Below are 14,747 nucleotides of genomic sequence, written 5' to 3' on the forward strand. Positions count from 1 at the left end.
ATAGAACTCACTTTACTTCCAATGCCTTAGAACAGACAATGCATGAAGGTGAGGCATAATATGTCCTGGAATCTCAGTTGAAAATGGAGCCAGCCATACCCTTGGCCTTCCCCTCATTTAACATACCCATCAGATACTCAACACCAGAAATTACTCCATCCCCACACTTCCCTATATTTTCAAGTATGAATTCTCCTCTCTTATCACCAAAAGCTCCACTATATAACATTTGCACTTACACATTTCACATTTCTGTTATTAAGGTATTAGTGTAGCTTGGGAGAAATTATATGTTATTTAACTACATCCCCACACTTCCCTATATTTTCAAGTATGAATTCTCCTCTCTTATCACCAAAAGCTCCACTATATAACATTTGCACTTACACATTTCACATTTCTGTTATTAAGGTATTAGTGTAGCTTGGGAGAAATTATATGTTATTTAACTACCACTGAAGGGCTGAGAATAAAAGCCTAAAACAGTTCTTGTGGGAACTTTTGTGCTAGGAAAGACAACTATCCAGCTTCATCAATGAGGGGTTCTGAGAGAAATATTTTCAATCCAGAGGGTATTTAGACTGGATTCTAGGTTAAGCAGAGGTCCTAGACTGCTTGGCAAAATAATTTCAATAGTTAAGTATCTCATGAGAAATACTTAAGACTTTGTCTTGCAGGATGGTTTGAATTACAAATAAGAAATGGCACTGAAGACTCAACTTTCTTTAAAGGATTAACTGTCAGCTCAGGATTTAGGTGTAAAGCTCATGAGTTGGACCAGATTTTGTATTTATCTAGTACACTTAAGAGTAATTACTGGATATGTTATTAAGTTTCTTAAAATTTCAGAAGTTTAGAGCTATCCCACAAAGAAAAATAAAAGGGTACTTTTCATTCATCACTGAGGATTTTATCAAGATACTGAGAAAGGAAGAATTTTACATATACGCTGAGTTTCTCTGTCAGTCTCGTTCACTCCCTCTCTCTTTACATATGGACATTTTATTGATACACTCTGCATTTTCTAAACAACTAAAAATTGTCCTGAGGTGGATCCATTTCAAACATACATTTTATACAAAGAGGCATTCAGTCATGCATTTGCTCAGCAAAGAAAATAAATATGAATCTGAATGAGAAATATACCTATTTTTTCGGGTTTAAGAAGTTTGAAAGAAACAGTTGAAGTTCCTCTGCCACCAGACTTTGTAGTAACAATAATGTCTCCCTTGTCATTTTTAGCCTGTCCAACTCGACACACAATTTTACTGGCAGACATCCATTCTGCAGTGAGGAGACAGTTGTGCCCACAGATTGTTAAACCTGAGAAAAAGAAGAAAAAAAAAAGAAAATATATATACTACTGTGAACAGAAGCATATTTTGAAATTCTGCAATGCAAATTCATTTATGATGCTACATGTGTTTTTACATATATAACCCTTCATCAGTCCTCTACAGTCAATTACAGTCAAGGAGTCACAAATACATTTTTCAGATTTTTCCTTGGTGACTTCAGGTATTTTGTCCCAGCAACAATTCATGAGACACAAACAGTGCTGTTTGAAACTTATTTAATCTCTTCCACTACTTTTGGGCTACTGCAACTTTTCCTTCATGTAGTACAATAGGTTTTCTGCAAGACACTGGAGAACTGCTGTTCAGTATCATATTTCTGTGGAACTACCTTTAAAAGTTGCATGCAGCAAATCTTTCACAAGTTCAGTCTATATGAATTTGCACAGCAAAAAAAAAAAAAAAAAAGCAAGACACTGTAAATATTTACAATGAAATATGTCTCTTCAACCTTATTTGTTTAGCAGTACTTCTGTGGACACAGAACGCTGCTTTGGCTGAAGTAGTGTTAATTGACAAATATTTCATCCCAATCTCTACTGTAAAAGATGCACAATGAAAGACTGATTCTGATGAAAAAACTGCCCTTGTTATATGAAAGAATAATCATGAAATGTTCATCTATTCCCTCTTCTACACTTTCTCACAAGAAGGATGACAAACTATGAAATACAAGAAGGTCTTTTCTCATAGGAAGAGACTGACAAGCTTTAGTGTTCATGAACACCGCTTATGATTTAAAGAGTCAAGGTGCACCTTAATGTAAGGCCTGATCAATCCAATCCATTACCAACAGATTGGTTCTGGTCAGATCAGGACTCTGGATACTGGAGTAAATCAATTGTTTTCTCAGATCTGCAAGAATAATTTCCATATTCATAGCTGGAGTACTGCAGTCCTAGAAAACTGCAAGACCCTAACTACTCCAGTATCAATTGGGAGAACAACTTCATTAGGTTCTTCTTAAATAACACCCTTAGCTAGAAACATTTTGCCTTACATTCAAAAGAACAAGGCTGTACTAGTGTGTTGGCTATACTGAAGTATAAATTAGTCAGGCAGAGCAGTTCCTCCCTTGTTGGCTTGACTTTTGTTTTTAATTTCTAGAAAGCTCTGACCAATTTAGAAAATACTTAGAGGCAGAAAAGGGTCAGCATATGTGGCTTAGTACCAAAGCTTCACACTTATTTTCTCTCACAATTTAAGTCTCTGACATGACACAGCAGACAAATTTGGCAGTTTTCATGGCTGTCAGACATAAAAATGCATTACTCCCTGCCAAAAACTATCTTGAAAATGAAACCCAAGAAATAAAAAATGGAAAGGCACTGAATCTTATTACAACTGAAATTAATTTTACTTGAGAAAGGACAGTAGATTAATTTCTTAAATATTCTTTCTGAATAAAAGGGAGGGAGCAGGATGAAATAGGATATACACATAGAAAGACTTAAAAATTTTTTTTGCTTGTTTACTAACAAAATTTTAACCATGGGGGAAAGAAAAAACCCCATACATTAAGATGCATATTACATATATGCAATAATATAACCTTATGTTATATTGTTGAAGTTTTATGCTAGCATCTTCTCTAAAGAAAAAATGACTGTGATAGGAACTAAGACTAACTGAAATACTCTTCCCAAAGGATCCATAAAGATGTTTGCACTTTATAATTTCTAAATTCATGGTTAAATTGAGCAATACTTTAAAATCCAGAGTTAAGCTATAGTAATTTAGCAGGGTAAAAAATTTTGAACAACTGTTTGAAGATCCTTGTATCAATTATTGTCTACTCAGAGGTTCCAAAATCTCTCAAGAGAACAAGACCACAAGGTCCAATACTTTTGAAACAGCAGGAAACGGCCTTTGCCTGTATCTTAAAAATGCAAAAGGAAGTTAAGTTGCTATCAACACTTCATATACCACATGAAACACAGTAATGGCACAACACAATTTTTTTTTTTTTGTTTTAAAACAAATAAAGGCATGGTGGGACAGAAGTTCTGATAGCAGAGTTACCATATTTATTTCTCCAGAAATAGGAAACTCCCATTTAAACAAAACTGAATTTGAATTTGTTGCATGGTACAAAGATCTCTGAGAACATCATCTCAGCTTCTACTTTTTACATGACTTTCTATAAATAGGCATAAGTAATACTCCTCTGGAGACGTTCTGATTTCAGTTAAGCTTATATATGGACAATTTTACAATGTCTAAAAAATACAAATGTCTTAAAAGGCAAGCTAAACCTTGAAAACACAAATGTTACAGGTATCTCTTGGATTTGACATTTTGTACCGTGAGCTATCGAGTTACAAATAAAAAGTTTATTTGGTTTCAAAGATACAAAGAGATTACTAGAAGGATCTCTCTGAAATGAAACCAAAAGAATGTTCTTCTATTATGTGATACTGTGTTTATATATAGATGAAAAGTTTCTTGCTTTTTATTTTACACTAATGCATCTCAAACTTTATAAACTTTATAAAGACCTCACTCAAACTCGCTTAACTCTCATGCCTACAAAGCCTCTCTTTTCCAAGTATTTCCATTCAAGTAACAGAATATTTACATGCCTAATTAACCATTAAAAGAAATCCTTACATATCTGGGGCCTTAGTCGCTTACTGGAGAAAGCTGACAACCAAACTAAGGAAAAATAAGGCAATGCATTATTTATTTTTATCTCAAAGCATAAAATTATTAACAGCTGTGTGTTACAAATGTTACTCTGAAAGAAATATAAGAAGACATTTTAGCAGTTGGTCAGCTGTAACACCACAGTACAGTTCAGGACATGCCTTCCTTCCAAGAACATAGCACTGATCATTTCAAAGAGGATCATACCAATGAACTAACAAGGCTATTGAAGTACACCAGCCACACAAACACACAGAAATATACTCACCCTAACATCATCAGTTATTTGAGGATTTCTCAATATGGATTCTATAATGTACTGCAACCTCACCTAGCAGCTCAAGAAAATACTACTCCCCCTTTTGAAAGACAGCAAACTGAAGTGGAGTGGAAAACTCCACTAGCTTATGCTTGGCCATAAAGCTCATTGTGGTGGCCATGAATGGAATTTGTGAACATTGGTTTACAAGCATGAAGCGAAATATTTTTTCTAGCAAAGCCAAACAAAATTCCAATGGCCTTCAGAGGAGTCATGATTCCACAACAAATTAGACAAATTGTCTCTAATATAACTACTGAAGTTCACATATACAAAACATACTAAAGAAATAAGGGAAATTCCAGTATAGTTAACTGGGATTTCCAGTAGATTTTACAGAGTCCTTCTCGAAAGGCTTACGAAAATGAAGCAGATATAGGATATGAACCTCTAATGGCCAAATTGCTCAGCAACATAGAAACAGGGTTACAGCAAATGAAGTGTTTTAACTAAGGAAAGTTTCCACAGAGTATATGCCAGGATCACTTATGTTCAGCACATTTATAAATGACAAGATAAAAAGGTTACAAAGTTTGCTGATGATATTCATTTATTCAGAGCGTGAAGACCATAAACCCCAGAAAAATGTAAAAACTTACTAGACTGAGTGATGCACCATAATGTAGATATTATAACACAACAGCTGAAATTCACTGAACAAAGACAAGATGCACACAGGCAAAATCTTACATTCACAGAACAACAAAAACATTAGTTTGATTCTCAGTAGGATTTATACAGAAAACAGAACTCTATGCCCGAAATACAAAACAAAAGTGAAAGTACAGTGTTATGCCACAGGGCATTCACATCCTGAACACTGCACACAACCAAAATGTGTCACCCATGACTGGCAGTGAAACTGCAAAAGATTTACTGAAGAGCAAGAAGAAAGGCCAAGGATACATGCAGAAAATTTAAATTAACCAAGACATTTCAGCCTGAAAAGGAAGCAACAGCGCAGGAATTAACAAAGTCTGGGACCAGGAGAACCAGTGAAAAGATCTTGTCCTCTTCTTCAGCACCAGAGCTATGACGATTCTAACGAAATTACTATGCTAAAAACCAAAACAGCAATGATATATTGTGTAGCTAAATCATGGAACCTGCCCACTGAAAACATTTCTGACATGAAAATTCCAATGTGGAAATTCTCAGTTCCTGAGAAAGTAACAAGGAGCATCTCATTACATCTACCCTCTTCTAGTACAAGGCAAAAAGCATTCACTCTTCATTTTCATGTTCAGCACAGGATGCTGAGCCAGATTAAGGGTTCATCTAAAAAGGTACAGTCAGTCTGATTAGTTACACATTGGGTAGCATCCCTGAATTTATGGATTCAAGTGCACATTTGGGTAAAGGGAATCCTCATAACATCCAACACAGATTCTATAATGCAAAAAATTTATCTCTAATCATATCCAAAATATTATCTTCTGCAATACCAAAAGGGTGTTTTTTCAACTTACCTAGGAGGTCTGTAGGTCCAGTCCCCAAATTTTCTCCTCTAATTGTCACTTTTGTCCATGCGATGCCTTCATTGGGAGAGATACCAGTAACAAGTGGGGGTTGCCGTGCTCGAGACATGATGACTGTTCAGTTACTGCAATCTGAGCTCCTTTAATCTGTTCATCAAGAAATAATAAATCAAAATCCCGCTAATTATATAAAAAATTATTAAAACCATTTCAACTTGTTCTTCTAAAATGGCAGGGAAATATAAATGTAAATATGGAACGCCATTCTACAAGTCTTTTTTTGACACACAGTCATAAAACAATAAAGAAAAATTATACCTTATTTGCACTTTTTAAAAAATTAAATTTAGCTTTCTGAAAGAAAGAAAGAAAGAAAAAATATATCCAGAATTAAACACTGAATTCTTAACAAAGATGTGTACACAGACTTCAAATTACTTATGTCAGAATTCAAATGAGTGTATTCCAATCTGGTATTGTAGTCCTTAGAAAGTTCAGAACTGTTCATCTAAGGTAAGTAATAGACAATGATTACACATGAGCAACTTCTCCATTAAAATAAAACTTACTGACATAGAAGGCCCCATGTGAGGAAGCCCTCAGCATTTATTTGTACAAAGCACCAATGTTGACATGCACTAAGAATAACTTGCAAACACCTCACTAGCAGAGATCATCAACAAAACAAACAATACCTCAACATATCAACAAAAATGTACGTAAAATTATTGAAGAAGCACTTCTAGAAGAGTATTCCTTTGGCCCAGAAATTGAGTCAAGTCAGAACAGGTCTGTCATTAATAAGCTCTGTAGCTCAAACAAAAATATGGTACCTATGTAATGTGGTCTACATTTAGTTTACTATGCAACTGATCACAAACTCCAATTTTTTATTAGCAGTTTCCTTTGAGTAGCTCTGCAGCTATAAAAAGCTGAGTATATATACAAAGATATACACACACACACACACACACACACACACATTCGCACATATATATGCTATGTATAACCTGAATTACAACACTTACTAAATACCATCACCATTCCAAAACCTCAGTTACAAATACACAACACTGTAAACAATTTTGGAAGTTCAGGTTGGTAAAAAATATGTGGAATAAAGCCAAACTTCATAAGGCTCCTCTTAGCTATTGTTTTTTGAATCAAAATGTGTTTTCTACTTTTATTTGCAAATAGTCAAGTTCATGAAACCCAGAAACTCTCTAAACCATCTCTAACAATAAATGGCAGCAAAACTGCAGTTTCCAAGTACCTGCAGTTAAGACATAGTAGAATTAGGACATACTTGTTTCAGCTGCTTCTGCATATACAAAATACTTTTATTGTACCAACACACTCCATGCTTCAACACAGCCTCCTCACATTTTTCACTGGTAGTATCTAGATCTGACATGAGAATCAAAGCTCCCACTGACCGGTTTCTTTCTTCACATTCTAAAACTGGAACACACACTGCAAATTAAGATGGAAATAGACAAGGCACAAAGAGGAAGAAGGATCTCGTGCTAAAAGTAATCAAATATTCCTCTCAGAACAGGATCTCCTGCCTGTCCATACCATAGGAGCGAAGCATGTCACCTACAATAAAACTCTGAATTCTGATCCAACTTCAGAGCCCACAGCCACACCTGAAGTCAGTAAGAAATGCAGCCTGAATATAGGGAATACTGCACAATGCTCTGAAATACTGAAGTCCTAAACAACCATCTCAATTCTATAAATATCTCTGATTTTAAATGTCTGTTTCTTGGTTTTACATATTTAAAATAAGAATGCTATCACTCATCTCAAAAGCTATTTTTGAAAACAAATTCATTAACACAGAAAAGGCATTTAGATACCCTGAACACAGCAGAAGTACTAATATCTTCAGATAATTTTCCAGACTGAACAGTGTGCAATTAATAAGAGATGTAAATTCATGCTGAACAACCAAGAACATTGTAAATTGCAGTATGTGAGTCATGTCCAGTGTATGAGGGAGGCTGATAAGGGCCCATGATAAGACACACAATGCATATCTAGTTTGGCTTTGTATTTTTACCTGGAAAACCTCATAATATTTTTGACATTAAACACTACACAATGTGTTTAATAAAATATTGGTTTCCCTGGCTTTTTGCAAACAACCAACTGTTGAAAAAGGAATTAAGTTATATAGTATTATATGGATGCTCTTAATAGTTTTATATTAGTTGCCAGTAAAATAGTGGAACACTTTACACAAACCCAACATGAGGCTGGAGATGCAAGCAGTCAACAGATGCAGGCTATAAGGGTAGGACAGCAGTGAAGAAAAGAACTGCACACCAGATTACAAAGAAATCAGCTGACAGGCATCTCCAGCTACAGTAGAGAAGAACTGTGCTCCGTGCTAGTGCCCTACTCCTATTTATTTTACTGAACTGGCTTCTCCTCCTCATCCTCCATCACAGAGAGACAGTCCCTGCCTCACTTCAACACTGAGGCCAGTCCTCATCTTGCAGGCAAACTGTTTCTGCTCCTATCCTATCGATTTTCCCTCTGATGTTTTACCCATAGGTTCAAGCAGGGAGGGAGAGGGATGTTACTATTTCATCCTACTTTCAAATCCAGACACCTTGGTAGTTCCTCTTACCTCCCACTTCCTACTCCAAGCCTTCTTGTCCAGATAGATCATCTGCACAACTATTGACCCACTTACCTGCCACAGGTAGAAATTACAGACCTCATCTTCTGTCAACATCCCTAATCCTAGAGTCATAAGGCTTTTCCAGCTTTCTTCTCATCTGTGCTGCATTCAAAACTACACCACCATACCACTGCCCAACAAAACAGTGGGCAGCACAATAGAAATATAATGCTAGAGAAGAATCAGGCCCCTAATTTTACCAAGAGGGAGGAGAACAAACTGCAGCTATTCCTCCTAATCTTATCCATGTAGCCTTTGCAGCTTTTCTCACAGATCCCCAGCAGAGCTCAAGAATATACAACAGCTGTAAAGGAACAGTGGTGTTATGTCCTCCCATGCACACAACCACTTTCTGCAGGAAGCAACAAATGTCTAGATACCAGCTATTCAATATAAAACACCTTCTTTATTTTTGAGCAATTTTTTTGCAAATATTTATGTGGAATATTAATCAGTAGCACCAAAGTAAAAAAGGCATCTTCAGAGACATCAGGTAATATGGAGAGGAAAAACCCTTGAGAAACACAAGTAAAATAGTAGCTACTGTGGTGTTATTTGTGTGGTATTGTCTGGTTGACCTCCTCTCAAATGTTGTAATTCCCTTGCATTTCAGATATTGTTGCTTTCAAAACACCCCAGCACACAGGTAGTTGGCTCATTTCAATACCAAACCTCAAAAGTAATATTACAACATCTTTTTCTGGATTTCAGAAATCAGCACTAGATCCCCCTTCATGATGACCTAAATAAATGCAATAAAAATGCTGAGCCTCCTGAGATCTAGTATTTCTTCTAAAGTATTTCCATACTTACTGCACAATTGCTTTAAAATACCTCACTGGAATGAGAATACCACAGTAAATCTCAACACATTTCAGAGCAGTACAGCACTGAGATGCTCTATTATTATTATTTTTAAACAGCAATTGCTTTCATTTATTTCAAAGAGAGCTCTTTGTAATATGCCATTATTATAAATATCAAGCAAATGCTTGGAAGACTTTAATTTATAATATTTCCTCTCCTTCTTAGGACAGATGTCAATAGCTAACATGACTGAGATGCTTACTGGGAAGCCTAACCACTGTGCTGCTGTGGCAAATTTCTAAATTTGTTTTTTAAAATATTTAAGGCAAATCTGACAAAAAAATTACATTTTCATTTCACAAAACACGACAACCACCTAATTCCGAGCATTTGTTGCAATTCTGTATGTTTCCCTAAAGATAAAAATCTATTCTTTACAAAATATGTATTACACATAAAATAGTATTTTTTTAAAAGCAGCCCTCTTCCTGAGAGACTGATTCTCAGACAAGGAAAGATTGCAGAAAGACAGTTTTCTATACAAGCTCTTTCCTCCCAGGAGCCAGGCTCACAGAAGAGGTTTCAACAAGACTTTTTTACAACTGACAATCCTCTACATTAGCAGAGCTGTCTCCCCCTCTTTATTTTTCTACACCCTCTTTTTTTAAAATTTCCTCACAGTATCTCCCCAGCAATTTAACGTGGATATCGGATTGACTGCTCCCATGATCTTACCCATACTATTCTATTATTCTGTCATAATTCTTGTCATAAAATCACAAGGAGTTAGAAAATCTCTGCAAAGACCACCTACTACAAAGTCCTCTTGAAAAATGCCTTTCATAAACAACACCTTTGTCTTTACACCAGTTTCTCAAATAAACTGTCCTCTCACAAAGGTTAAAAATAAAAAAATCCAGACAATTCTGAGATTAAAAGCTTGCTAAAGAGAAGACACCTTCCATCTTTGCGCTAAGAAAATCCACTCTAAAATAAATAACAAAGCAATGAAATATTGCCCAGAGTAAGGGAAAGCACAAGTCTATTTGGTTTTGGGGTTTTTTCAGTTTTGCAAGCCTTCAGTTTAGAGCTGGTTTGAAATGAGAGTCCTTACATAGGTTTCATCATACAACTTTCAATGGCAAACAGAGGAGAAACCCAAAGTAAAATGCCAATAGCTACTACACCTGTTCTGTAAAGCAAAGTTCTACTTTCTACATTTTACTACACTCTGAAGTACCATCAAAATCTAAAATACATAAAATACAAAATACTTTGGTTAAAGTTCAGGATTGGTGAATATTAAACTGGGTGGTAATTTCAAATCCCAAAGAGAAATAAATATTGTAAAGACATGGAACTTTGGAAGATGAGTAATAATACGCTGCCACCTTACAAATTTCACCAGTGGAAAAAAATAGCAGTTTAAGTGTTTTAAAACAGAGTTTCTGATTTCTAAAACAAAATAGCAAGATGGTTCCAATGACTGAAAATTCAGTTTAATTAAAGCTTTCAGTAATACTTTGACACAGATACTGAACCTTATAAGATTCTCTTGGAGGAAGACAGACTCAAGATCAATGCAAGTGCCATGGTCATCTAGCAAAGGGAATCAAAAGCTGTCAAGAAGGGAGGGAAGAAAAATCCAATTTGTCATCATTGAGAAAGTCTAAGTTACAAGCAAGTATTTAAACCTTCAGGTATCAGATATTTATTTGTTCTTATTTGTTGTCACATATATGTGACAGAATACAATTTAAAAATGTTGAGGCAGGAACAGCAAAGCATCACCCATGTGCAAATCACAGTATACCTCAGATGTTTCTTACTTAAAAAAAAAAAACCCACAAAAGAACCAACCTGAAAACAATAGGTGAGTTGCACTAACATCACGGCATTAAATGATTCCCAAATGGAAAGATTTATGACGTGCCTTTTTAACAAGCAATAAATGCTCAGATTCCAGAATGTAGGTGATGGCCTTTTAACCTTAAACTACACAAACTTGTGCTTCTAGTACATAAATCTAATAATTTGTTTTCACTAGAAAACCCAGAGAGTCTCCTGAGTACAACACACTGTGACAAAGTCAGTAAAAGGACACAGCAAATGACCCCAAGAAGAACGACAAAGCAAAATGTTTCCTAGATGTTTGTACTCAAAACCATTACAAAATGATGAAAAACACTATTACAACCTTTTCTGTGCTTTATCTTCCCAACAATATAAATTCACACAGACAATCTACATAAACCAAGAATTAAAAGCATCCAAAAAGCAGCACTGTGAAAATAACTGACATTTATTAACCCCTCTGGAGATCTTCAGTGCCCTAGAATTGCCACAGCCTTCAACACTGCATTAATAATATAAAGTCCATTCCTGCAAGCCTGCCAGAAAAGACTGGGAAGTGAATAAGCTAAACAATGCTGAAATTCCAAGTGATATTAAGAATCTATGCATGTTTATTTAAATAATAAAAGAAGACTTGTCAATTTAAACAAGAAGCGTTCATGAATCTTACATTTAGGGGAAAGAAACTCTTCATAACACCACTAAGCTACTTATAATGAAAAGATGAACAAACACAAAAAAGTGGGTAATTTCACTGTCACAGAGCAAAAACAAAGCCTCATTTGTCTTGCCCTGTCATATCCGGCGTGTTGATTCAAGCCAATATTAACACTGACAAACATGTTAAGTTACATGCCAAAAATCAGTTCCAATTTGGGACGACGTGCAAGTTTTGTGACAGAGAGGGCAAACGACACAAAAATAAAAGACTCGGAGTATTAAATGACATAATATGATACCCCGTGTTTTTCAAAAGGCTGCTGAATATTCCAATCAGCCACAAAGGGCACACTAGACATTTTAATTTTAGGACAGGGAACGAGTGCAGTTTTGCTGTCACGTCTTTGCAGATTCCCTTCAGTATCTCACAGGTCCCGCTTTCCTTAACCCAGCAAGGTACATTTTCATGGCGATGTATCTTGACGGAGCGAAAGCCAAATAACCCCAGCACTCAGCGATGCCATGACCATTTCTGAGTCACTGGGGATTAAAGGGCTCGGACGGGACAGATGCTGGAGAGCCCTCGGCAGAGGAGTTCACCGCCCGCCGCAGCCTGGGCTGCAGCTGCGAGGGATTGACACCGCTGACGGTGGAACCCGGCTCGGGAGAAACTCCGGGCACAGTTCCGGCATCCGAAATAAATTAAAGTAAACAGTGTTGCTCTCTCTCATCCACCCTGTTAGCAGCCTCTCGGTTGAGCTGGAGACCACACACCCAGACCACACAGCACCAGCTGAACTCACTCGCACGCAACATCTAGAGGCTGTCACTCTGCTGAGCTATGAGCTGAGAGAGGGGGGCCGGAGCGCCAGAGCGGGGGTGTGCTCAGGAAAGCTGCTCGCTCTCTCCTCCTATCATTACAGCTGGTTATGTTTTGTGTGCTTGGAAGGAGGGAAAGAAGGAAGGGATAAGAAAAAAGACCTAAGAAAACATAGTGGCCCTGGCCTTTTGTAGTAATGATTTGCACTCCTCCTGTACTAGTTTAGTAGCTGATGAAGGGCTAACAAAGCATCCATTTAACATCAATTAACCTTCTATCTATCACGTCAGAAAAAAAATCTAGACTAGTATAAATCCCTTTCCTTGCACATTTTAAATGACAGCATCCTGTCAGTTACAATGTTAAAAATACCTATATATTGACCTATTTTTACATCAGGAGTTCTGAGATGTTATTTATTTGGAGAGGGGAGAGATCATTCCCCACAGAGAACAATCAACCACACAGATGATACGATGACATCAAAACACTGATTTTTCTCCAAAACCATTCCATTGTAAGATGAAATTTTGTTCATTAGCATCATATACCATAAACAACCTGAAGGAAATTAATGAGTCAACACATAACACCGAGTTTGTAACTCATCAGCACCAAGAAGTAAAAATAGCAAAAAACTAAAAATAGATTAAAGCCAACCACAGCCTATAATACAGATGAACAGAGACTTTTCAAATGGGGGTGGGGGGAGCTCTTTGTTTCTTTTAGCTCAGAAATCATTTCATCTGCCAATTATGTCACCTGTTCAAACAGAAAAAGCGGAATAAAATGTTTGAAGACTCATAAAATCTATTTCAGTGAGTCTACTTTAAAAAAAGATTTCCTTCCCTCTGTTGTGCTACCATGAACACACATACCTCTCCCATCAAGCTCACCAGCACACAAATCTAATTTAATACATACACATCTGGACAACCCAGAACCACAGCCACATTTTCACCTCAGTTCAAAATCTTTTTGCCTAAGTGACAATGACAATCTCCAAGTGCCACAAAACCATCAAAACTACAATAATCCAAATGTCAGTAACAGCCTTATACACTTGGATGCACATATTTGTGTTTGTGAAAACCTTGAGAAAAAAAAATTTAAAAAATATTTCACCTTACCAAATACATTTTTAAAAAGGTTAGCTTCAAAGTTCTGTAACTTCCCACTGAGAATAATTTATTCCCCATTTATTAATTAGGTCAACATGCTGGTTTATACCAGTTCTTGAATGAACACTTTTGCTGATATACTCCATGTTCATTACCAAGACTCAAGTCAAACAAATTTAATTTTTCTGAATGTCTGTTTTGGTCATAATGGCTCGCTGAGAAAAGGGTAATAGCTTAGAAGGAAATATAGTTAAAGAAAGGTTGAACACAGATGTTTCTCCCCAAAATTTCCGCTACTTTCCTTATAAATTACATTGTAACTCCCCAGAAATTAATTCATCTACTTGTTAAAAGCTTCTGTATTTACTATGTGACACATCACTATAATCTAGCAACATTGTAAAGAAAAGTCCTAAACATCTATATATAAACATATATATAAAAAAGTCAACTCAGCTTTATACAAAACTGTTTTGCAGATGGCCATAAATCTCCCATTAATTTCTAAATTCTCACAAAGCACATCTTCCTACATCTGCTTCTACCTCCAACATTCTGCAGTGTTTGCTTCATCCAGAAGTCATTATGCTACTCTCCTCCAGTTAAGCCATTGGTCCCTCTTTTGTTCCAAAGTTATGATTAATTTTTGGTACATAATTTAATTAATAGAAAAATGGTAAAAAATATTAATACTGCATTATCCCTCGATCTTATGTTATTCACAGGCAGAAATTCGAAAACAATACTCCAAGCATCAAAATCTTTCAAATACACTTATGCAAATGCAAAGATCCAGAAGTTCAGAAAAATAAACTAAATGAATCCCAAAGGGATAATTTTTTTTGCTAGAGAAAAGAAACAAGACACCACAGATTTTTTTTTCTAAGCCCTGTAACTATACACAATATTCTTTATAAAAACACCATATAACCACTGTAATTACACAGTTCACATGGTTGAAGTTTTAACTTGGCTGCTTGTTGGTAGGACTGCAA

The 14,747-nt window shown here is 36.1% G+C and overlaps 1 protein-coding gene across 2 annotated transcripts in view; it reads right to left on the reverse strand.

Moving 5' to 3' along the window:
* Window positions 1–14,747, reverse strand: part of EXOC2 (exocyst complex component 2) — a 125,250-nt gene that overhangs the window by 105,535 nt on the left and 4,968 nt on the right. For both annotated transcript variants that reach the window (XM_079300979.1, XM_079300980.1), the window contains exons 2-3: window positions 5,790–5,945; window positions 1,147–1,323 (exon numbers count right to left, since the gene is read on the reverse strand). In XM_079300979.1, coding sequence (XP_079157105.1) covers window positions 1,147–1,323; window positions 5,790–5,907 — 295 coding nt within the window. In that variant the 5' untranslated portion in view covers window positions 5,908–5,945. The remainder of the gene's footprint in view (window positions 1–1,146; window positions 1,324–5,789; window positions 5,946–14,747) is intronic.

Source organism: Erithacus rubecula (assembly GCF_903797595.1).
Source record: "Erithacus rubecula genome assembly, chromosome: 3".
Taxonomy (NCBI): domain Eukaryota; kingdom Metazoa; phylum Chordata; class Aves; order Passeriformes; family Muscicapidae; genus Erithacus; species Erithacus rubecula.